This window comes from Coloeus monedula (assembly GCF_965178545.1).
Source record: "Coloeus monedula genome assembly, chromosome: 2".
NCBI classification, from domain to species: Eukaryota; Metazoa; Chordata; class Aves; order Passeriformes; family Corvidae; genus Coloeus; species Coloeus monedula.
The window spans coordinates 53,781,883-53,807,614 of record NC_138782.1 but is presented as its reverse complement, the minus strand read 5'-3'; the positions used below and the strand labels follow the sequence as shown (position 1 = coordinate 53,807,614).

Here is a 25,732-nt window from a genome sequence, read left to right as displayed (position 1 = left end):
TGGGTGGGAGTATTGGTCTGCTGGAGGGTAGGAAGGCTCTGCGGAGGAACCTGGACAGGCTGATTTGGTGGGCTGAAGCCAAAGGTATGAGGTTCGACAAGACCAAGTGCCAGTGCTAGACTTGGGTCACAACAGCCCCACATAGTGCTATAGGCTGGGGGTAGAGTGCCTGGAAGATGTCCAATGGAAAAAGGACCTGGGGGTTCTGATACACACCCATGGAATGTGAGCCAGCAGTGTGCCCTCGTGGCTCAGAATGGCATCTTGACATGTATTAGAAATAGTGTGGCCAGCAGGACTAGGGAAGTGGTTGTCCCTCTGTAGGTACTTGGCACTGGTGAGGCCACACCTTGAGTGCTTTGTCCACTTCTGGGCCTCTCACTAAAAGGAGGACATTAGGGTGCTGAGAAGGTCAGCAAAGCTGGTGGAAGGCCTGGAGCACAAGTACTATGAGGAGCTGCTGAGGGAGCTGGGGGTGTTTAGCCTGGAGAAAAGGAGGCTCAGGGGTGACCTTATTGCTCTCTACAACTGCCTGAAAGGAGGCTGTAGCCAGGTAGGGGTCAGCTTCTTCTCTGAGGCCAGTGACAGGATGAGAGGAAATGGCTTCAAGCGGCTCCAGAGGAGGTTTAGGTTGGACATTGGGAAGAATTTCTTCTCAGAAAGAATGATTAGACATTGGAATGGGCTGCCCAGGGAGGTGGTGGAGTCACTGTCCATGGAGGTGTTTAAAGCAAGACTGGATGTGGCACTTAGTGCCATGATGTTGTTGTCAGGGTGGTGTTTGGTCACAGGTTGGACTCGATCTCTGAGATCTTTTCCAACCTGATTGATTCTGTGATTCTGTAAAATAAAACAGGTGGCAAAAAAGGGGAATGGAGAACGACACTGCAAATGTCTGAATACAGTAGCTTCAGCATAAATGCATTTTACTCCTTTCCAAGATTACTTTCCCTTGGGATGATGTCTTTGGAATTCATAACACACCATCTAACTTTGTTTTTATAATTGTATTGTATTCAATGCTTTGGCAAATAAGTAAACTTGTCTCACAGACCTGTTACTCATCTGTGTGTTTTCCAAAATGGCAAAAAAGGAACTTAGCAGAAATTAAAGGTTGAAATCCAATAATAATCAGAATATGTGATTATGGCCTGGGTTAGGGTGTGTGTGTCCTGTCTTTCAAAGAGGATTTTGTTACATTTGCATTTTGTTACATTCTTACATAGTTATACGAGCCTTTATGTCAGTGATAGTTTTAGCACCAGTTTAGAGACTACTATGCTCATTTCTCTGTATCTTCCAGATTTACCTGGAGGTTTTTCTATCTAGAACATACTGTACCATGGCATATTTTTTATTATTTTCTACTTGTCTCTTTTAGATGAATTTCTCCGACACATATCTTTAAGTTGGTCATAAGGTATATGACCTATGCCTGGCATTCTAGGCTAATTTTTTTTTTTTCCTGTTGCTCCTAGGAAGTGTGGTCCTGTTGGATTGAGCTGCTTCACTATCTTGATTTAGAAACAGCTTGGCTAAACAATCTGGAAGAAAGGGTGCAAATGACAGGAAATCTGCCTGATAAATTGGATGCTGTTAATGATGCTCTTGAGGTATTATAATGATTCTATCAGATGAGTAACTTTTCAGACAGCTATGTTTAAAAAAAATAAAATTCTGCACTTCAGTAGCATACTGAAATGTGCTGAGTATTCTGATTCTTCACATTAAATGAACATATTAGTCTGAATTGGAAATGGATATTTGTAAGATCCTCCACCAAAAGTGGACTTTTACTGTATGTGATAGTGCCATACTTGGTACTGTGATAAAATGCTCTCTCCTAGCCTGTGTAAATGGATTAATTCCTTCCAGGGCTATAGCTGTATGAAATGATATGAGTAGGGAAGAAGGGCTGTGAAATTTAATTATCTAAAGTAAAATCACCTCTGTGCCATAATGCCATGTGCCATTATGAATTAAGCCGTAACTAATTTATGCTTTTAGAGCACTCTCAAGACATTTGATGTGTTAAGCTTGTGTATGCAACCAGATTTCCAGCTCTGGAAATACAATAGTATTCAGTGTCTTGACCTTTAAAACTTTTTCTAATTAGTCCCTGGAATCAGTCTTGCGTCACCCAGCTGATAACCGAACCCAGATTCGGGAACTTGGGCAGACATTGATTGATGGAGGGATTCTCGATGACATCATCAGTGAAAAATTGGAAGCTTTCAATGCCCGCTATGAGGAATTGAGTCACTTGGTAAGAACTTGGGGTTAGGGTTGAAGTAGACTTCACCTTAAGTCTGAGATAACTCTTGTTAGCTGAATTCAAAGATGCCAGACTGCAATAGAGGAAAAGAATAAAAAGTGTCAGTGTTCTCAGCTGTTTTCAATTTGTAAAAATATCCAAAGAGTAAGATGCTTCTCTGTTTTTCTCGCCATGAGTCAAGTTTTGTTTTGCAACCATGCACTGTAGGGACGCCCTGGTATTTTTCAGATAATTTTGACAAAAAGGCAATTCCAAACTCAAGGAACAGCATAATATTAACAACTTAATATTGCCTTGCTACTGCCATAAATACTGGTCGTTTTCTCCCCAACTGTAAAAATGAGGAGTATAAGTGACATTTTCACTCTTAGAAATAGCTAGGAAGAAGTCACACTGAAATAAAGAACAGAAGGAAAACATTCTTCTCATTACTCATCTGTTGGGTTGTCCTCTTGCTCTTCTACTTCAGTCTAGTCTTTTATAGATTTAATAAGCAGAGGAAGACTAGCTGTATTTCAGGTAGCACAGGTTTGTGACTTGTGTTCTGTATCCTAATAATACAAGCCCCTGCTGAATTATAGAATGGGAGATTTTTCTGTCACTGATGAAATGCAAGAGGAGATTTTGGTTCATCTTCATTACAATGAGCAACATGAATGTGTGCTGGCATTTAAGTTAGCATTGACTACTGTTTTTCCTGTTCAAACTACTTCATTGCCATATAAAAACCTGTTTGCTTTGCCAGCTGCAGCACTGGCACACTGGGCTGTTGACAACTCTCCACATCTCTGTGTGTGTGTCCACATGCACTGGTCTGTGCATGTGCTGATAGTGGGGAATTTGTGTTCCTGTGCAGGTAGTGACACTTCAGATGCTATTGAAGGAAGAGGCAATAAAGAGAAAAACTGTGAATTTGTTTTGACAGTATAACTGAATGAGTTTATTGTTTTGAAGGGAGTGTGAACATTAACATATCAAACAACATTCATCTGTCATCTATTGCAAAGTTCCTGTTTCCCATTGAATAGCTAGTTTTTGAAACTGGTGTGGTTTTAAAAGAGAATACTTTCTTCAAAGGTGATAGGAGAGGTGTGTTTTCATTATCTTGCATGTATCTAGCAGCAGAACTCTCCTTCTGTTCCACTGTTTGTCAGTTACTGGTTCAGAAGCCATAGCAAGCTCTAAAAATTGCTGCTTTCTAGGATTCTTTTTAGCCAGTCCTCCAGGCATAGGATTTTTTTTTGGGTCTTTCCCACCTTGTTTTGAGGAAGTCTACGGTAATTTGTATTGAATTACTGCTCCATCTTGTCTTACATTTCTGTCCTTCTCAGGCGGTGAGCCGACAGATCACCTTGGAGCAGCAGCTTCAGACCATGCGAGAAACCGACCACATGTTGCAGGTCTTGCAGGAAAGTTTAGGAGATCTGGATAGACAGCTGACATCTTACCTGACTGATAGAATAGATGCCTTTCAGATGCCCCAGGAGGCCCAGGTATTTCTCTATAGTTCTTCACTACAAAACTTTTGGAAATATTTCATGATAGTGCTCAGCCTAGACTTAGTAATTAATTTCAGTCCTGTGTTGGTGCACCAGGTGTTATCTTTTGTAATCTGGAGTGTTTTCTTTTTTTAAGAAGGTTGTATTGAATAACAGCAGCTTTCAATTTAGCAAGCTGTTACCGAAGACAGAATATTTAAAATAAACCTGGTGGTGTTTAAGTTTTAAAGTAGATTTACTTCTGTTGGGTAGTAAGAAAGCTCCCCTTCTTCTCTCTGCAAGCAATTTTGTAATGTATTTTTTTTCCTGTTTCTATGACATGGCAGAAAATTCAAGCTGAGATTGCAGCTCATGAATCCACCTTAGAGGAGCTGAAGAAAAGTGCTCGCTCTTTCCCTCCTGCTTCTCCTGAATGCAGGTCTGCCCGTGGTGGAACTCAGCTGGATGCTTTGCAGGTAAAGACATGAGAGTCACACTTAGACGCTCCTGTGTTGGCCTGTAAATTGTTTGGTGCAGTCAGCTGAACCTCAGAAGAAAATAATATGTGCTTTTATGTGCTTTCATAAGGAAACAAGCAGCCCTAGATGAACTGAACAAGGAAGCTTAAATTTTACAAGTGTCATGGGATAAATGCTGAAAGTCAGGAAGTCTCTGTATTTGAGCAGAGTGGGTATTTTCAAAGCGTATGATACAGAATTACATCTCTATTGCACCTCAGGTAGAGGTTAGGAATAGGTGATGGCAATGTTATTTGCCAAGCCAAATATATTCCATATATATATTCCATATATATTGATTTGTGGTAGTATGATGGGTTATAATCTGTGGTGGGAGATGCTTTAAATGTTATTTTTTTGAAGTGCATGTACTAATTTAAAACAATCTTTCAACATAATATTCATTAAAACAGAGAAAGCTCCGTGAGGTGTGTACAAAGTACCAGCTTTTCCAGAAACCAGCCAATTTTGAGCAGCGCATGTTAGATTGCAAGCGGGTGTTGGATGGTGTAAAAGCAGAACTTCACGTCTTGGATGTGAAAGATACTGACCCAGATGTAATCCAAGCTCACTTGGAGAAGTGCATGGTATGTATGCAATGTTCATGACTCTTGCTTGGGGGTGCTTTTCTTTGTGTGTGGTTCTTGTTGCTTAAACTCTCTCCTGAAGGAAATTTTGCTTAGAGTCATCATGGAACTATTGCAACTCATTGAAAAGTGCTAACAGAGCACTTGATAACTAAAAACCTTGTATTCTTATAGGACATAAAAGTAGTGGACTGTTGATCATAGATATGGTGGAACAGCTGAGTTTTTATAAACTCCCTTCCCAGGTTCATCCCTATGCTCTGGAGAAGCATCACAGTATTTGAACAAAACAAATACTATACATAAGATGAAGGACAGATCACATTAGCCTTGGAGTAAACACTGTTAAATTATTGATCTTATTCATTTTTAGAAAATAAAAACTAGAATAAAATATAGAACATCAGGAGTTTGGAATCTTCTTGTCAGATATTGCTATTAATTCATAGCTCAGAGTTGAAGTGCAATTAACTTCAACTTTGAGGACCTTAACTTTAGTTAAGGTCCTCAAAGGAAGCAGAGTCAGAAAATTTTCACTACAAATTGATCACCAATATACATATTTGTGCTTCTAGAAACTCTATAAGACCCTCAGTGAGGTGAAATTGGAAGTTGAAACTGTCATCAAGACAGGAAGGCAAATTGTACAGAAACAACAGACAGATAATCCCAAAGGGATGGATGAACAACTGACAGCACTGAAATTTCTTTACAATGACTTGGGCGCACAGGTAAGAAAAATAAATATATGTATGAATATTTGTCTGCATGTAATTTCCCTTCTTTGTAGTTAGTGTTTTAAGTTTGATTCTAAAGCTGATAGTATGTAGTCTAGTTGCTGCATCCAGAAGCAATCAGTTGAGAGATTAAAGATTACACTTGCCTCCCTGGAGGAGAGGTATCCTTGAAGGAAGGAAGGTTCACAGAGTTTTCATTGCCCTGGCAAAGCTGACCTGCCATTCATTAAAGTCCTTCAAGATAATTTATGGTCAGATTGTCATGTGACAAGTGTGAGTCAATCTGAGTTTTTTTAGGAGGTGTCATGGTTTTGAATTGTAGTCCATCTAAATGGTTGCTCTCAGTGTGAAAGAGAAAATGCAGGCAAACCTGTATTTTCCATGAACTGCATTAAATTTGCATAATTTTCTTATTAGGTGAATAGTTACTTATCCAAGAGAAATGTTTAAAAATGGCTAAACCCTTACAGGGCAGGTAGGACTCTCTATCTAAATTAAGATGGAATCCCAAGTGGATTTATGTCTGGTCAATGCTTTGTGAATGAACTGTGGGTAAAGGGTTAGATTAGTGTTGGAGCATCTTGGAATGGGTCCTAGGAAATATTTTGCACTTGTAAAGTTGAGAACATTCAGGAAGGTTGGGATTCTAGAAAGCATGTAGACAAGAGATTAGGAAAGGATAGAAAGGCAGAGTTATTTGCAGTATAATGTTATGATTTTTCTTTTTGAGCTGAGAACAGAGCACTATTTTTCGAAATGTCAGTTGATTCTGACTACTATGCTTGGAGTTATTCTCAAGTCTGTGTTAAAATTTGACCAGGCTAATTGTGGAACCAGTGTGAAACACAAATGATTATACTGCAGCAAACATCAAATTTCATATTAATTTTACTGATATATTTTCAAGGGCAGACTACATGTTCAGTGAAATTTTTCTTTACAGCTTTCTGCTAGCAGGCCTTTCAAATTACTAGGAGGAATTGAATTTTACCTGTGTGAGTGACTGACTGGATTCTATGTTCCCTTGAGTTTCAGCTAAAGGATCATAATAAAGTGATAAACATCAATTTGGTGATTGCTAGCTATAAGTAAATTGGTCTGCAGGTTTCTTTATCTTCTTTAAGTGTATCTCAGTTTAAAATTATTTGTATATATTCTGTGTTGTATAGTAAGATACAGATGTTTATAAACTTTCCTTTTAGGGTCCTTCCTTAAAGCAAGACAGTTTTAAGATGCAAGGATTTTATATATTTAGGTGGATATTTTAGCTGGCTAGCACTTCTGCATTTGCTGTCTTTTAAAATCTAATTTTGTTTTCTTTATTTCCTCTTAATTTTTTTTTTTTTTGTAGGTGACAGAAGGAAAACAAGACCTCGAAAGGGCAACCCAGCTGGCTCGCAAAATGAGGAAAGAGTCTGCCTCTCTGTCAGAGTGGCTGGCTACCACTGAAGCTGACCTTGTGCAGAAGTCCACTTCAGAGAGCTTGCTTTCTGATCTAGATTCAGAAATTGCCTGGGCCAAAGTAAGCATGCTTACTAAATATTTGTAGAATAAATCTCTGACATTATGGCAATACTATGTAGAAGTGGCTGTGAGTTTAAATCCCTGTAACTTGTTGCTAAATCTCCCACATCCTGAAATTTCAGTAGATTCAGTAGTTCATATTCAGTACCTTACTGAATCTGATCTGTTTCATTTTGGGCATCTTGTGTCAACCTTAAATGGCCAGTGAAATATTTAGGATATTACTACATATTTGATCCTAATAGGTATTTAAGACTTCCTGTATCTCTTACACATTTCACAAGTATAATATTCCTAAAATTATCAGGAAATATAATTGTGGACTGGGTCAAATATTTTATTAGTAGAGCAAACTGAAAGTGCATTGAATGCAAAATACATTTAATGAGAAATTTAGTTTGTAACTTTTCATTGAAACAGCTTTCTCTTCAAAACCATGACTTTGCAAACCAAGAGGCTACTGTAATTCCCTCTTTTCTTTCACCATTTAAAAGTTGAAGCTTTTAATTGAAATAGGCAAATGTCTTAGCTACTTTGCTTCAGATTTTCTTTGTATTTTCTCACACTGTAGAAATTTGGATATTATTTAGAGTTAGCAACAAGTGTCAGTTGATACAGTTCAGTAATACTGATCTTCCCAGTTTTTGTTTTCTGTCACTTTTTACTTCTGGAATGGGGCTGTCTGCAATGTTAAAACTTGAAAGCTCACCAAATTGCAAACACATCTAATATAACTTGTTCTCATGCATTTCAATCAGGATTAGCAATTATTAGCAGTAGAGTTTTGCTGTGGCAGTATCCCCAAGATTCCTCTCCAAACAAACTTTTAAATCCTTATTGCAAGTATACTTACCATATGTTTGTATGCCATGCAAATAATGACTCTTATGCTGCACCATCAGGAGGACAAGTCCTTTATGTTGCATGCAAAGTTGTCCTTTCTGTTTTAAGGTTTTCTAGAGGCAGTTTTAAAATGTAGTGACTTGAGTATTTGTTTCTGTTCCTAAGACAATAAGTTATGATAAAATAATAAATTATTTACTTCATAGATTATAAGATGTTCAAGGAGCTCCAGGCACTGGTTGCAATTAAGTGCATTCTTTACCACACTGTACACTGACATCAAAGAGCTTTCTAAGTAGGCAGATATCATCAATAATAATGGGTGATCTTGTATGGCAAGAGGTCTATTTTCCACATGGAAACAATGTACTAATATTCAAGAGATGACATATTACTTAATTTGCATGTCAGTATACATACTTTCAAAGAAGGTGGAGTTTTTTAGATTAAAAAAACTATTTAAAAGCAGAGATGACTTAGAAAAAAGGGCGGAGCTAAAGATACATACATTTACATATCTCTATATAGATAATATAACAATAGGGATTCTGTAATATGTAGCCAGTGAATTGAACATCTGCAGTAATGAGTTGTGATGGTTCTCAAAAAAAAATTCAGCCTTGGCCTACCACATTTCTCATTGTTCCCAACTGTAAAGTGCTTTAATAGGAAGAGATACAGAGAAATCCAGAGCGTCTCTTGAAATTTGTGTTCTGTGCTTTACAGTGCATAAAAGAGCCTTTTAAAATTGGACTTAGAGTAGTGTGATTATTGTGGTTTGACAATGGCCTAGCACCAGGCACCCACGAAAGTTGCTCGTTCACCCTCCCCTGCCTCAGCTGGGCAGAGGAGAGAAAGGAAAAAAGTTAACAAAGGCTCCATGAGTTGAGATAAGGACTGGGAGGAAAAAAAAAAACACACTTCAAGGGCAAAACAGGCTTAACTTAAAGTTACGAAGTGAATTTATTGCTTACAGAATCAGAGGAGGATAATGAGAAGTAAAATAAGCCCTTAAAATACCTTTTCCCCCCAGCCCCTCCCTCCTTCCCACCAACAGCGCATGGAGACAGGGCATGGGGGGTTGTGGTCAGTTCATCACCGAGATTTCCTCCCACTGCTCTGGGAGAGGAGTGTTCCCCTGTGAGGCCGTGGGGTCCCTCCCACAGGAGACAGTTCTCTCTCAACCTCTCCAACGTGGGTCTGCTCTCAGGAGCAGCAGCCCCACTGCCCCTGCTGCAGCGTGAGCCCCTCCCACGGGCACACAGTCAATATATTTGTTTCCTGTGGAGGTAAAAATCTGCCTCCCTCATGTCTTGTGTTTGGGAGCAGTGCAATGTTAATGGCTGAACTTGTTTTCAGAATGTGCTGAGAGAGCTGGAGAGGAGGAAAGCTGATCTGAAGAGCATCACAGAAAGTTGCACTGCGCTCCAGTCTCTGGTGGAAGGGAGTGAGACTGTCCTGGAGGAGAAGCTGTGTGTCCTTAATGCTGGCTGGAGTAGAGTTCGAACCTGGACTGAGGACTGGTGTGATACTTTGTTGGTAAGTTGCATGGGTGAGAAATATTCAGTTCTCCCTCTACACCTTTGGAGCAGTTGGAGTTTTCACTTGTCTCACTTTACCGTAAAGTGAAGCTTCTGTGATGCCTTATGGACTTAAAAGAATGTGGAATGGATTTCTGTTTACACTGTAGATGGAGAGGTAAGTCTTGAGGTGGTATACAATGAGGAAGATGGAAAACTAGGCTGCTGCATGTGCTGCTTTTGATTCAGCTTGAATATTCAGCCTCTGTGCCAGCTCCAACATGAACAGAATGGGTTTGTGTTGATAGATTTTTTTGAGACCCAGATGATGGCTATTTAATGGACAAAGGATAACTTTGTAGTGGTGTTCAGCAGAGCACTTAGGACTCTGTCAGCATATTGCTCTTTTGGACAGACCATAACTGCAAGTGTTTGAGTATGGCAACAGCATCTGTTTGGCTGAGTAAATGAAAGACCAACCATATTATACACCTAAAGCTGCTAGTTATGCTGAATGGACATGAAGCAGTCTACAACTGTCACTAGTATCAGACTGATGCTTTTATATACATAAGATATTTTGGTGTTGTTTAGCTAGTTATGACAATCAAGCCCTATCAGGGACTTCTGAAGGTGGAAGTTATTGAAATTTTAGTGTATACATGGATGCTGAGCCCTGTGCCTCCTGTCCAGTGCCTGTTACAGGTGATAGTGTTTGTTTTGTAATCCAATGGTTCCATGTTAGGAGTAATCAGGTAGTTTACCTTTATATGTAAATGCTGTAAGGATGATCCGTAATGAGATTGTGTTCCAGATTATGTTCATATCTGGTGACAAGTATTGTCTATGCTCTCTATATCAACATCAAGAAGCTTATAGCTCCATGTAGCAGAAGAACAATTTAACCTAAAAAAGCACAATCATAGGCCTTCTCGCCTCGCTCTCCTCGCTCTTGTAGGCCTAATTAACATGCCTACAATTTTGCGACTTCTCTTAAGAGGAAAAAATATTTTAATGTAATCAGTAAAATATCAGAACCTGACTGCTATAATTTGTAAATTTGGCAAAACCCGTTTCCAATTAAAAAACCCCAACAACCACACACAGTGCGTACTGTTGTACCTGCTAGTGCTGACTGAAAAAACTGTGGGTTTTTTTGTTGACTGAGATATTGTAGTCTGGCTGTAATGTTGTAATACATTGTCTATATTTAGTTGTACAAACTATTTCAGCTACTTTTACTTCTTTTGCTGTGAATTAGGAACTATATTATCAAACGGTCTAGAATGACAATTGAATTTTTCTAAATACTATTGAAGATGAAAGGTACAATCTAATTTTCAGTGTTTCATTCCAAACTGCGTCCATAACACTATTTTATTGATCTCCTTTCTATTCATAAGATTTTGGCAGGGTTGATTTATTTGATGTGTTTTTAGGTCTATGGGGGGTTTTTGGTGTGAGGGCTTTTTCGTTTGTTTTGATTTTTTTGATTTTTTTTTTTCTGTTTGGTTGGGGTTTGTTTGTTTGTTTGGTGGGTTCTTTTTTGCTTCTTTGTGGTTTTTTTGTTGGGATTTTTTTTGTGGATATTTAGAAGTTTCTCATATTCATACATTATTTTCATCTTTTTCCAGAATCATCAGGGCCAGCTGGAAATTTTTGATGAAAATGTTGCCCACATAAGTACTTGGTTGTATCAGGCTGAAGCCTTATTGGATGAAATCGAGAAAAAGTCAGCTAGCCAAAAGGAGGAAACTGTGAAGGTAGGAAATGTTGTGTCATTTGGCAAAATATTACCAGTCAATTCATGGATTCTCAGTGACGTCAGATTTGCTTCCTGTTTATTTTTAAATGTCTCTCTTCTTGCCTGGGAGATAACCATTTTCATTTTTCTTCACTTCTTAGCGTTTAACATCTGAATTAGATGATGTCAGTCTCCGAGTGGACAATGTACGTGACCAGGCTGTCATCTTAATGAACGGCCGCGGCGTGTCGTGCCGTGAGCTTGTTGAGCCCAAACTGGCAGAACTGAACCGTAATTTTGAGAAGGTGTCTCAGCACATCAAAAGTGCCAAGGTGAGGATGAACAAGCGCCAGAACTTGCTTGGGAGGTCTGTGCCAAGAAGATGGCAACTGGCTGTAGTGGATATATCATTATTCATTAGAACAGCACTTTGCTGCTTTTGAGTTCTCTTCTAAGTGTAGGTATTTATATGTGAAAAAAAGAGAGACTGATTTTTAGGCCATCTGCTTTTTTTACCTGAGTAGCATGAGATGGCTTGTGGTTCCTTGGAAAATTTACAAACAACTGTTCAGAAAATTGTATATATTGCAATACATATTTGTGAGCTACAAAACAACCATAAGCTAATGTGACTGGAAACTTTTCATTTATTTTGAGAACAAAATACTCAGATTGAAGTTTGAAGGTAGAAACTTGGTAATAACTACCAAGTGTGTTTGAGCTATCTCTCAGATCAAACAACTCTTAGAATTTTGATTTATGCTGACATCTAATGGTGCTGCAAACTGATATACCTGTTCATGGGGGACTGTGTGTGCCAGCCAAGACTAGATTTTCATTCTAGTTCATTCTAGTTCTAGTTGTTCAAAAAGATTCCTTTTTTGAACAAGGTTTTATTTTGCTTGCAGATGCTTGTTGGACAAGAACGACTTCCTGTCATGTCAGAGACCCGTGAGTCTAGAGTGGCTTTTCTAGACCTGGAAAGATTTGAGACTGACATACAGAATATGTTAAAAGTTGTGGAAAAGCATCTGGAGTTGAGTGGGGAAGATGAAAAGGTTTGTGAGCAATGGAACAATTAAATAATTGACTAACTCCCTTTCTGTCTTGTCCTCCTGTTACATTGCTCCAGACTTTGTGGGGTAATTCTGAGAAACTATCTTCAAGTTAGGGGTAGAAGGTGGAGGGAATTACTAGGTTGTTGGAAACCCTGCACAGTTTTTCAATACTTTCCCCGTAGCTGTTGCCTCTTGGCTGGTATGCTGAGAGTAACTAGTCATACTTGAGTCTGTATTTTCATCATGGTTTTATATAATACAGGTAGTGAACTCTGAGTTTTGTTTATCTATCTTCTGTCTCCTACTCAAAGTAGCTCTTTGTTAAGGAATCCTTCCTGTAAAAGTAATGGGGTTAAAATTCAAACTGGTATGATAAAATGAATCGCAGTGCATAGGTCAGGTCAGAGGATGCTTGGAGGTAAGGTGCAAGTAAGAGTCTTGTAATGTGGCTCTCTGTTGGAAGTCCAAATAACTTTGAACAAAATTTATCTTCTAGATTCTTATCTAGGCTCTGCTATTCACCCATATAAAACTGTCATAGTTTTGTTAGCATCTTGTGCACTATAGCCTTGTTGCCTACAAAGTCGGGTAAATTCCTGTCAGGCCACTCTATCTGCCTTCCTTTTAAGCAGCTCAAATACTATAAACTGAGTTGGTAAGCTGAATATAAATCTATGGAAAATGCCATGGCACAGAAAGCAAATTTAAAAAGATTTCTATATAAAGGCCTATTATTATAGAACATAGCCTTCCTTTTATACTGTTTTTGTATTTATTGAATCTTTGTTTTTATGCTGTTCTGCTCTGACCTTGCTTATTATTCTCAAGGAATGTCTAGAAAAGAAATGGAGCTAAAGTCATAACACTCTATTGATGTGACAGCATACTGCTGGCTCATTAAATTTCCTTCAGAAAATCTCTTTATAAAGTTTATGAAATGAGCAAGTTGGATTTTATATTTTGGTAGTTGTGGACGAGAATCTCTGCTTGAATTTGTTTGGCTCCCATTTGGATAATAAAACAAAAGTTTGGTACAACTGCTGTTAATATCTGAGCTGTAGGTAACAGAGATCTGTGTAATTTTAGCTGGATCAACAAAGAGCTCAGATTGAAGAAGTTTTACAGAGAGGAGGGCAGTTGCTGCAGCAGCCTATGGAGGACCACAAGAGAGAGAAGATCCGCATACAGCTGTTGCTTCTGCAGAAAAAGTACAAGAGTGTGCAGGTACAGTTATGGCAGTTACTACAACTCATTTATTCAGTTTTCCCTTTGGTATCCCACTTACAACCTGTAATCCATATTTTATAACTTATGACTCTTTCAGCATGCGTGATTCTCTAGGGGAGAGTTAAATGTGTGTGCACACAATCTGAGTCTCTGAATCTTTGCAATTCCAAAATATGAATTTTCCCATTTCTAGGTTTTGGGGGAGTGCTTTTGATTTTTAAAGTCCTTTTCACAGTTTCACAGAGAGCCACACTAAGTATTTGCACAGGTACATTGAGTTGGGCATTTGCTTCACCTGTCTTGCTGGCCCTTGAACTGAGGTTTATCTCCACCACCAGGCTGTGTGAAGAGTGACTACATATACACATGTACACAAACATACTGACCTCTCAGCTGAAGCCCTTTCTGTGATCGAGCCTGCTCCCAAATTTCTCTTCCTTCCTATAGAGGGTATTAGCAGTAACTGCAGACTGCAGTATGTTGTGGTGCTTGCATACACAGACCATGTTAAAAATGGTCTTGTCTTGAACAAAGGTGGTCCATTTAGCTCACCTGTTTGGATCCTGCTAGTGTTGGCAAGCTGAGATGTAGTTCAAATGTGCAGGGCAAGACCCTCAGGCTGGCTTTGATTACATGTGTATGCAGATAAAGAGAATATAGCTATTACAAAAATAAATTAGTACTATTGCATATTTTGGAATTTGCTCCTTCAAAGGAATCCCTCAAATATTTTTGTTTTTCAAATAAATAAGACATATTCTGTTCACTACTTCCCTCTTTTTACACCGTATTTTCCCAATACGCTGGATTGTAGGAGTGCAGGTCATTTCAAAGGAGGCAGGCGGTGGAACTCTCTCCAGTGTTTTCCCAGTATAAGAAGGAACATGATAATCTAATGAAGTGGCTGAATGAGGCTGAGGACCGTCTGTCAGGGCTGCAAGGTGTGGAGGATGAACAAAAACTACAGGTAAATGAGGCTTCTATTTCTTAGAGCAAACAGTGAATGCTGTGTATGAACTTTGGAGATTCATACACTGAGGTTTAATGGAACTTCTTTGGACACCTCTGTGGAAAGAAGTGTTTCAAAATGGCAGCATTCATTTTTTGTTAGGAAATTATCAGCATGTACTGGTTTGGGATTTCTACATAGCCACCATAGGTCCCAAAGATCTCATCCTTCAGGCCCAAATCTTAGAGCGTGATCTGGGCAGTGGGCCTGATTCAGGACAATTTCTGCCAGTCTTGATCCATGAGGATTGTACTAATCCCTTTTAAAAACTCTTACTCAAACAGCCTGATTCAGTATCAATTTGGTGCAGGTATGATAAAAGCCTTGTTTGAGGCTTAAATTCAGTGCCTCTGCATCTTGTGGTCAGGATATTGTAACTACTCCACTGCCTTTTCCTGCCAAAAGTGGTTAGTTAGAGAGGGATAACAGCCCTCATGTAATGAATATTACTATACATGGTGAATATTAATCAAACAGATAAAGGTTGAAGTATTTCTGACATGTGTGGGTCTTGACAAACAATTTTGCAACTGATGTGATGTCAGGGTCTGATAAAGCTTACTGCCCAGAAAGTTTTATGTCTTAATTGTTGAGGATGCAGATACTGTTTCGATTGCTTTTGTTAGGGCTTTGTGGATATTTTTTGTTGGTGTTTTTTAAATCTCTTATTTCTCCTTTCCTTCCTCAAAAACACTTTGATTGTGTGGTAATTACATTAATATTTTAGGCAAGGACAGTGAAGAATCTTGTGAAGCAGTAAGTAATTTCTTGAACAAGCTTGAGGGCTAGGTAATCTGTCAAGTACTTCTCAATTTCTGCATATAAAGCTTCGTAATCAACATCTATCAATATTTTTGACTGCTCTGTAACTTTTTAACCCAGAACCAATTAACTTGGTTAATTGGGGCCAGGGGTAAAATGCACTGGCTCCTTGTGAGACTCGCAGCACAAAACTGTGATGTGGTGCTCTTCATTCACAGCTACTACTGTGTGGCTTCAGCTGCCAGTGATAGATGGTCTGCTGTCCTTGGTCACACGGGCCATTCAGTATCAGCTGCGAAAGGAAACCTTTTAGATCTGCTGCTCTTTAGATTGTTTGACATTATGAGCCTCCCATGCAGAGCTGGGCAGCAAAGAGGGCCCAGGGTCTGTTGAACAGTCTGACATCTGACTGCTCTGTTGGGTGTCCAGCAGTCTCTTCTGGTGACATAAGCTCCTTTGGACCTGACTGATGCCATGGAATTTGTTTGAGGGAAATGGGGATCCATATGTATTTAAAGTAAAACAACACTATCCAGTTTCTGTTTGACCATCAGATCCTTTGAATGAATTAATTATTGGATAGGAATGGAAAAATGGTGCACCTGCATGGCTCTATGCTAATGGGGGCAGCCCAGTTGTGCCACAGACTGGTCTTCATTGTCAGCGTTGGTCTCACTGCAGCTTGACTGATTTTTTTCTAAGGAAGATACTTTGTTTCCTGTAAAGCCCTTTTCTTTAGGGATATACTGCAGCTAATGCCTGGTACTGCTCGAACCATGCCTGGATAAGTGAATCTGGTTGCTGAATGCGGAATGTCATGTAGATATGGATTACCGTACCAATTACAATAGACTGTTGATGGAGAAACATTATCCTTGCTCAGAATCAGCTAAGTTGTGTAAAAATATCCTTGTTCTCTCAGATGTAGTTTCTGGTTTTTCTGGGTCAGCCACACTGTCAGAAAGGGACCACAGCAGTTTTTGTTACTGGTGTGAAACTTGGAAACTCAAACTGCTGCTTTTGTTTTATGTGCCTGTGTCTCTAGATTTCTGATATTTGAGTGCTAAGCCAGCTTGTCTCAAGTGGCCTTATTTTACTTTTATGGCTTGTTCTATCACTGGCTCTACTAATCAATCTTGAGCACTGAAAATGGTGTGGTATTGTAACGTTGCTAAAGGGAGAAATAGTCTTCCCAAATATCATCATCATTTTAGATAATCACTGTTGATCCAGAATTTTCTTGGAGCCACCAGACTTGAAAATTGCAGTGCTTGTTGCTCATCTCAGCTTAGGACTGAGAAGCACTAAATGAATTCTTGAACCACTAGTGTGCAGGTGGCTTAAGCCCTCACCTTGATGTAAGGAAGCTGTAGCGAGCAGAGGAAGAGAAACTGGTGTTTGAAGTGAACAAAACAGGGAGGGAAAGGAACATTTCAGATGCCGAGCGGGGGAGTAGACTTCAATTAAGCTTTTATGTAATTCATTATTTATGCTTTTGTAAGCAAGTGTGGAGGAGAGGACTTATTTATGGTGCTTGACGGTCATATCTATATATTGATTTGCTGGAAGTAGCTGGATCATAAATATTCCTCATCATTTATGTTTCTAGGAATTATGGAGTTAAAATATCTCTGAAATATTGGTAATCCTTCTGCATAGTAGGTACTTTTGAGTAAGCCTTGTTTTGCCACAAATCCATTAGCAAGAAAAGCCTGCATTGGAAGTTTGCAGAACCTTGAGGTCCTTCTTTTCTAATGTTGATTTAGTATTTATTTAAATTTGACTATTCTGGCTTGGTTCAGAATGAGGGAAAGAGAAAAATTAAACCGTGAATTGCAGGGGTAATTAGTTGCCTAAATTCCTGAGAGATTTTTTCCAGGTTTTAGGACGTTGTTTTGAAGTGAAAATGATAATTTTGCAGATGGTAAGTGAATATGCAATTGCAGGCACAGTGCATTTTTTCCTATAAACTGAAGCAGGCATCATCTTGAAGGCTCTTGAAGTATTATTTCTGTAATAAAGAAAACATTTGTTTTTGCTAGTATGAATTTTATAGGAAAGGTTCTGGATTACTTAAATAAGAACAATTGTTTGCTGAGTGCATTAATTAACAGAAAAACAAACAAAATGGACATGAGGTTTGGGCTTTGGGAAACTCTTTTCTGGAAAACTGGCTCTGAAATATTTTGAGTGTGAGAGAAGGGGCAAGGAATGGTAAAAAAGTTTGTGTCTATTCAAAAGATTATTTTTTTTTACAAAGACAATCTGCTATTTGTCTGGGTAAATACTTTTGGTTAAAATGCATATATAGTTAAACATCCAAGGAGGTAATCGATTTAATTTTATGTTAATGTCTAGGGCAGTATCTTCCAAAGTTCACTTGGAAGCAAGTCAGAAAATCTCCTTGATTTGAATCATTGGTAGATCTTGTTTCAAAATATATTTAACTATAAAAGGGGAGAGGGGAGAAATATCTGAAACTGAATTCTGAATTGCATGTTAAACTGTATGCTGAGTATAGGAGGAAAAAAAATAAATTATTTGACCCCTGAATTAAAAGTATTTTTGGCAGTTCTCATTGAGTGGCCTTATATATAGAATGTTCACTAATAACCAAGTATTCTCTTTATTCCCCCAATCTTTTGTTTTTGCTAGAATTTAAAGAGGGAGCAAATTTATTAAGCATGCTCTATCAACACTGAAATTAAAGTAGAAAAGGACTATTAAGTCATCCAGTCAGATTTCCTCTTAAATAACCTTTGATTGACTTTTTTATTTGTGTATGCTTAAGAAAAACTGTGGGAACACTGAAGCACTACTCCTATAAAGACAGACTAAGAGGAGCCTTTTAGCCTGGAGAAGGCTCTGGGGAGATTCTTATAGCAGCCTCCCAGTACCTACAGGAAAGCTGGAGGGGACTTCTTACAAAGGCATGGAGGGATAACACAAGGGACAATGGCTTTAATCTGTAAGAACATAGGTTTAGATTAGGTATTAGGAAGGAATTCTTCACTGTGAGGGTGGTGAGACACTGGAACAGCCTGGCCAGAGAAGCTGTGGATGCCCCATCCCTGGAAGTGTTCTAGTCCAGGTTTGATGAGGTGTTGTGCAACCTGATGTAGTGGAAGGTGTCCCTGCCCATGGCAGGGGGATTGGAACGAGATGGTCCTTAAGGTCCCTTTCCAACCTAAATCATTCTGATTCTGTGAAAAGTTTGCTTACCTGAGGTTTTTTATTAGTTAATTAAAAAAAACCAAACCAAAGCAAAAAACCAACAGAGCCAAGCAAGCAAAACCAGCTTCTGTGATATTTAGGTATTTGTCAGGTAACTGTGAGAGAGTTACGTACAACTCCTCTTCTATTTTTTAGCATAGTATGCTGCATTTTAGAAGCTTCCAGTCTGTGATGCAAGGTAGAGGACAGCTGAACAATTAAAACTCTGCTGTAGTAAAGCACTAATGCATTTATAACACTTACATATGTTCACCTTCAAGAATGAAGGTTGCAAGAGGAGGAAGCATCATCTCGGTGATGGGAGGCAGCTGGAGGAGATTAGCAATGAGGTGTGCTCTGGAGGAGCAGCACCAGGAGGAATTCACTGCTTAGCAGAACAGAGTAATCTGGCCCAGGATGGTGTTACTGGGAAAGCAGAGAGTTTCAGAACATGCCAATGCACAAGTACAAAACAAGTTTGCTGCATGCCAAAACACGCTGTTTTAAACCTTGTGCAAGTTTTTTCTAATGAGAGACAAAGCAGTGTGTGGGAAGCAGAAACATAATAAAGTCCAGTGACCTATTCATCTGGGTGAAGTCGATTCTGGACTGTTGCCTGTGTGAGAATGGGATTTGTGGACTGATTGGGAGTTAGAGAAAACACCTCGTGAAGATGTTGCAGATGGCTCTGCTTTAGAAGGCATCCTGGTGTTTTTTTCTTACCTTGACCTGTTTCATATTGTTAGGGAAAAGATGCTTTGAGTTGCACAGACTGATTTCTTTGGAACGGGGCCCTCTCCTTCCACAGGAAACCATATCACTGTCTAAGCCTTGGGCTTTTGCTCCAAATTTCATTGATGGAAGCTGATAAAATATATTCAGAACCTCAAGGAAATAGGTTTGGGGAGCATCAGGGACCAAGATGCTGGGTTTGTAGCTAAAGTGTATGGAGTAAGCCTTGTTTTTAATTGTGGCACTTGCTTGGTGTACTGAATTGAAAGCAATACTGAGTAGTTTGTGATGCATTTCTGTAATTCATGTTTTTAGTAGACTTATGCTGGGGTGCCCTCGCATCCAGTTTCTTTGGTATGCAATGAATGACTGAAAGCAAATTGTATTTGGTGGTACAGGTCTCGTGGAAGCAAAGCTGTGTCCTCAGTTTCAGTAGAGAGATGATTGTCTACAAAACAAAAAAACTGCAAACCAAAGAAAATCCTTAGGAACATTTAGTGCGTGCAATAATGAATGGTGAATATGTGAACGTACCTTTTCTGCCTCAGTCCTTGCTTAATTTGCACTACATGTGCTGGTAATATTAGGTTCCAGTTTTTATTTTTATTTTTATTATTTTATTAAAGAACTGGGCTGTTTTCAGAGATGGTAACAGAATCCTGTTTGACAAGAAAGGTTTTCTGCTAAAAACTGCTGTCAGCCTGCTTCACCTGCCTCTGCTAATTTTTTGCCAGGCGTGGCTGAGGGATAGCTTCCTGTTGCAGGCTTCCTAATGTTTCAGATCCAGCCCACAATTTGTGAGCCAAGAAAAAGCTGCATTAAATTATTGTTCTTACTCTCTTATCTGCCAACATTGTACTTGGCTAGATAGCCTAGTCTCGCAGCCAGTGCAGAAAACAATTACCAAGCTCTGGAGGAGTTACTGTCTTTTACTACTGCAAAATATTGGAGTACTGGTGGAGCACTAATTTATTTAAAAAAAATGGTTAGAAAATGTGGGTGGGGATGCCTACTGAAAAGAATATGGATGTGAAATAAAGTGTGTTTCAGTAAACTGGTATCTTTGTGATGAAGGAAGCAGAGTTGGTTGTAACACTAGATTCAGGCTCAATCAAGAAGTATTATTTCTGGAAATGGGAAGGATCAAGGTAAGAGAAACAGCAGTACCCTTCCCATTTCTTGGAGTTTTAATCAAGAATAATACACAGTCATTGTGAGGCATGATATCTACTGTTTTCTAACTTTTAAAATAAATAGAGAAACTGTCCTGTGCAGGACTTGCAGCTTTCCGAATTTATGTAACTTTGCTAGAAAGGCCTTTGTTTTGTCTTTTAATGTAGAAAAGTATTTATTCTGAGTATAGCTTATTGATTTAGGATTTTTTCATAAAATGGATTATTGTTTGAAATATAAAATTAATTTTCATGTTTTTAGGCAATCCCTGTCCAGCAGAGGTTAAAAGGCCAATTTGCTACAGGAGTTAGGACCTTGCCTTTCTCAGCTGAGTACTTGGTTGAGATCAACAAAGTTTTGCTGGCCATGGCTGATGTTGAGCTGCTGCTGAATGCACCAGAGCTAAATACTGGCATCTACGAAGATTTTTCAGCTCAGGAAGATGCACTGAAGGTACTGCATGCCTAAGCATTATATTCAGAGCAGAGAAGGGAAACAGCAGAATAAAGGCCACCACTGGCCACTGCAACTGTATTGCTGTATTTATGGTTTTGCTTGGTATATACAGGATCAATATGCACTGAAAACTAAAAAATGACAGTTCTGTTGACTATTTTTTTTTCTATGCATAATCTGGATACAAAGTATAGCAGCATGAAATCTGGGTGGGAGGTTGAGGGAGCAATGTTTAATTTGTTGTAGACACTTTATTTTTCATTGTAGTTTAAATAACTCTAAGAGAAATGCTAAAGCCAATCTTCTTACATTCCTGCTTGATAGCCTTAATACAGCTGCTGTTCTTAGGTCACGTGAAAACAATTGCTCACATAGGAAGAGGAGAGGGTGATTCTTGACTTTTTATAAAGCTATATGTGATGCCTCAAGATGATGGTACCTGTTTCAGTTTTAAACTCCCTCTTCTTATTGTCAGCCAGTGGATTTACCTGTGTGATTAATAATAAGGAAATAGTTAAGGACCTGGCCTTTTTCAAAAGGGGATGAAGAAATTGTGTTTGAAAATAATGAATCCTCCTGGGAAATAGGAGTTGAGTATGTAGAAGTCTGAGTCCTGGTTAATTTTTAGCATTCGAAAGAGTGTGAAACAGATTTTTCCAGAAAACATCCATTGGAGTTGGGAATTACACATGGCATGGTGCAGTGTACATGTACCTCTCTGGACTGGGAATCATAGCAGGATCCATGTGTCATGTCTGAGGTGTAGTCAGGCTTTGCCTCTCACCAAGAGCTGGATTAGTTGTTCCTGCAGCTGCTGTATAGGTCCTTTAAAAGCTTTTCAGAATTCCAGTCCACTTTTCTGGCATGCTTTTCTTTCTGCTGTGTTCAGGACTCCATTTTTCATGTCTTGGTTTTTTTATACATTTTACAAAAGCAAATATGGGAATGGTGCCAGCCTTTGACAAAGCAGGCAGCCTTTCATTGATGAAATTCTCTTGTCCCTGCTTATGCTGCTTCTGTGCTGCCTTGAGTGCTGTTAGGAGTGTTTATCATAAGATGGGTTTACAATACTTCATTTTGGAGCAAGTGTCTCATCTGATTTTGAAGTTTTGGTATATTCTAAGGGTGTTTTCACAAAAAGCAAATAGCAGAGCATAGAATTTTTAGAAGCATTACTGTTTTAAATTCAAAAAGATAAGTAAATTCCACTGTCTGCATGGACTGTTTGTCCTCCGAATACCAAGGCAGTCTTACAACAGTATCTGGTTTAAAGGAATTTTCACATCATAGTTCAATGGTATTTGAAATTGATTACTTTAACTTTGTCATTTAAATCTAAAACCTTTATGGAGCTTTATGCTTTTGCAGTTCTGTGCATATGGGAGGTCACATGAAGCATGATAAAAGTCACATTTTGTGGTCCATTTTTTTACATGGGGAAAGAGTATGAGCAGTGTCTTCATGACATGGGCAGATTTGTTTAATAATGAAGATACTGTTGTTTTGAGAAGTATGGTGTGTCCCTTTACCTTAGGGACAAATTGGATATATATGAAGTATTTCATCATTTTAATAAAAACTTGAAAAGGACACATGCTTTAAAGGTGTGATGAACTATTCATTTCAGTTGCTAAAACCTATTTAAATTGTAAACTGCTGGTACTGGTGCTCATGGTCTTACTGTAATGCTGATTTTTGGAAGAGAATTTTGAAAAGATTTTTTTTTGATACTTTTCTTTTATTTCCTGCTGGTGTTGACTAATAGCTTGTGTCATTACTGTGCTTGCAGAACATAAAAGATATTTTGGATAAACTTGGGGATCAAATTGCAGTCATACATGAAAAGCAGCCTGATGTTATATTGGAAGCATCTGGACCAGAGGCAATACAAATAGGAGATGCATTAACACAGTTGAATGCAGAATGGGACAGAATTAATAGAATGTACAATGATCGTAAGTGGTAAGTCAAGCATGATTGGTCTCTCTGGCCATGTGGTAAATACTTTATGTACATGTTTATGTAAGTGTTTTTCAAATGTACCTTAATGATGAAGATGAGTTTGGGAGTTATCAGCTTTAATATGTTGGTATTACAAAATTATTTCCAGAATTATTCAATGTTGAAACCATTAATATGGAAATTGCAGTTTGACTGCTTTTATGAAGCTGATTGTTTCTACTTTATTAAATAGAAGGTTTTATAAACAAAACATGAAATTTTGGTTTTGTAAAGGTATCTCAAAGCAAAGTTCTAGAAGAATAATGTTGAGTAGGACATCTTTTAACATTCAAGGTTGATTTTTGAGGGAAGGATGCAGTTTAAAAGAATGGGATCTTTAAAATACAGCACCTATGATAGTTGTCAATAATATTTGTTGTGAGTAATTGAAGATGAGAGATGACCTGATTAGAAAATGCTGTGCTTAGGAAAACAAGAGACTACTAAAATCAGTGCTTAAGAAATATGTATTTCCAATTTCCTTTCTACAAACAGGTGTAATTTCACTTGGGCAAAAAGTTTGATTTCTCCCCACCCCTTACAGAAGATACTCTAAACTTTTTACCTTATCTGAATCAGTTTAAAATGTTTATAAACAAACCCAGCACAACTTAGTCAAACTTGGAAAAGTGTATTAGGTGAATATTTTAAGTTGGAATTTGTAGAAGTGTGAAAGTCTGTGTTCAGGAAGTTACCACAAAGCTGAAGGTGCTCACACTGCAAGCAGCAGTGGACACTGAAATTGCTGCTATGCAAAGAACCCCTTAATGACTGAAAATTATTCTATGAAATTTTAAATTAAATGCAAAGGCTTATACTGTAGTTAATTTGCTTTTACAGTATTTCCTTTTTAATGATGATGTAAGGTAATGAATGATGTAGAAGTTTTGCAGAGCATAAAGTAATGTTTAACCATGTTTACTTGCTTTGTAGCACCAGAAAACTGATATCAAACACATGTGGCAGTGTATTTTGAAGAGATGTTTTTAGGAAGAGTGTGTATTACTTAAGCAGATGTTTGCAACTATTTCTCAGAGCACTGATGTGTGTGTAGGGATATAAAAATCAGTTGATGGTATCATCTAAATAGAGACCTCCAGAAATTCTGGATCCCTGGATCAGTGGAGGATGAAGATTCCTAAGAAATCAGCAGGCAATGTTGTTTCACTGTGGGTTCTTTAATTAGAAAGCAGTGATGCCAGCTAAGTACAACTTTCTGTGTTCTTGCTGGTTGCTCGTGGTCACCTGCTGTATTTGGAAACAACTGCTCCAGAACCTGGTGTCCATCCATATTTATAAGCCTGCAGCTATTTTATTGTCCTCATAGGTACTGTATGCACTCAGCTTTAGTTATGCCTTTTTCTTCCTACTTGTAATTTACTTGAAAAACTTTTAACTAATGTGAACATTTTGTAAGTATGAGTACAGTTTCATTTAAGTAGCCGGGGCTGACCAGAAAAGTAGTCTTCTTATTGAAAAAGGTAAGTGTATCAAAGAGTAGGTTCAGTGTTGATGAATAACTGGCAAAACGGAACAGATCACCTCTTCAGTCACTTTGCTGATACACATTAATTTTGAACTTCATAAAGTTTGTAAAACTCTGCATATTATTGAGAATAATAGTGGGCTTTGTTTTCATACAAAAATGGACTACTGGACTAGCAATTTAGATAAATGGAATGTAGCCTTCTGAATATATAAAATGCTGCAATTTTAATAGAAGCATGCACTTTGGTCAATGAAGACATTATTAATTGCAATATTAAAATGGCATTAGTATTTTTATACTGTTTCCGTTACAAAGAAGAATTCTTAGCCAAGTTTAATCTTGCTTTTCCTAGTTTTGCACTAAGTATAAGCTAGATGACAATCTCCTTAATCATCTCAGGCTTTTTTCTATTTCTGGTGTGGGTGGGGATTTTACAAAATTAGGAGAAGCAGCATTTGAAGCCTCCAGCTAAAGATTGACTTAGTTTTCAGAGGTAGTAAAGATTTTGTGATTGAATGCCAGCTAAGTAGTTAAACCTTTGATAAAAGCTCTGATAAAGCCAAGCACAAGTTGAATTAAACTTTACTTAGCAAAGCTTCTAAGTAGTCAACTAAATCCAGCTGACTACAGTTCGAGTTAAACATGTGTAGAGTAAAATGTGTGTATATATGGACTTAAAGCTTTGAAGTAACAGTGCTGGTTTGCTAGTTCTTCTCCTTTTGCTATGGGTTTTCCCCCAGTGCTAAAAGTGTTGATGACTTGGGAATGAGAAGTGGTTTGGAAACAGTGGATTCCTGCACAGGAGGCAAAGGATAGCCAAGTTTTGGTGCAATAGTCACAGGTACTTTTAAAAGTACTTTGGTACTGGAAGCAGTCTGTAGGGAAACAGCAGCACATGCCTCTGACTCAAAACTGGAGTGAAACTTTGCTCATTGCTCAAAAAGTCATGTGGTCAAAACTCCTTCAAAAACTTTAATTTTTAAGGAATCAAATTTAATCTATTTTAAGTGCTTGGAATGTATCTTCTCATTAAATGTGGAATGAGTTACTATCATGGGACAGAAACATACATGAGAAATAAAGGGAGATTGAGGTTTGGGGTCAGTCTACAGGTTGGTCTAGGGTATTGAATCAAGGTATGTGCCAGAAACTGAAATGGTAGAAGTAGGAGATAAGGTTAGAAAAACTTAAGTAGGGATTTTTAGGACTTCTTTACTGGAATTGGCCAATAATAATAATAACAAAAAAGCCCTGTATGTATCAAGAAATATGTATGTTTTGTAAAATGAGATTCAATTTTAATGAAAACAATCTTGCTAAGAACTCTGTGACTGTTGATTTCCGTGAAAAAAATAGTTGCAATGGTAGCTCTTTAAAGTTCTTTCT

At 38.3% G+C, this 25,732-nt stretch overlaps 1 protein-coding gene across 1 annotated transcript in view; it reads left to right on the top strand.

Moving 5' to 3' along the window:
• The window catches only part of UTRN (utrophin), a 324,375-nt gene that overhangs the window by 80,815 nt on the left and 217,828 nt on the right, over nucleotides 1-25,732 (top strand). The window contains exons 27-41 of the mRNA XM_082303315.1: nucleotides 1,479-1,613; nucleotides 2,117-2,266; nucleotides 3,607-3,768; nucleotides 4,101-4,229; nucleotides 4,685-4,858; nucleotides 5,434-5,589; nucleotides 6,947-7,117; nucleotides 9,322-9,501; nucleotides 11,117-11,245; nucleotides 11,388-11,558; nucleotides 12,135-12,284; nucleotides 13,371-13,508; nucleotides 14,326-14,478; nucleotides 20,662-20,853; nucleotides 22,646-22,818. Of these exons, the coding sequence (XP_082159441.1) occupies nucleotides 1,479-1,613; nucleotides 2,117-2,266; nucleotides 3,607-3,768; nucleotides 4,101-4,229; nucleotides 4,685-4,858; nucleotides 5,434-5,589; nucleotides 6,947-7,117; nucleotides 9,322-9,501; nucleotides 11,117-11,245; nucleotides 11,388-11,558; nucleotides 12,135-12,284; nucleotides 13,371-13,508; nucleotides 14,326-14,478; nucleotides 20,662-20,853; nucleotides 22,646-22,818 (2,363 nt within the window). The remainder of the gene's footprint in view (nucleotides 1-1,478; nucleotides 1,614-2,116; nucleotides 2,267-3,606; nucleotides 3,769-4,100; nucleotides 4,230-4,684; nucleotides 4,859-5,433; nucleotides 5,590-6,946; nucleotides 7,118-9,321; nucleotides 9,502-11,116; nucleotides 11,246-11,387; nucleotides 11,559-12,134; nucleotides 12,285-13,370; nucleotides 13,509-14,325; nucleotides 14,479-20,661; nucleotides 20,854-22,645; nucleotides 22,819-25,732) is intronic.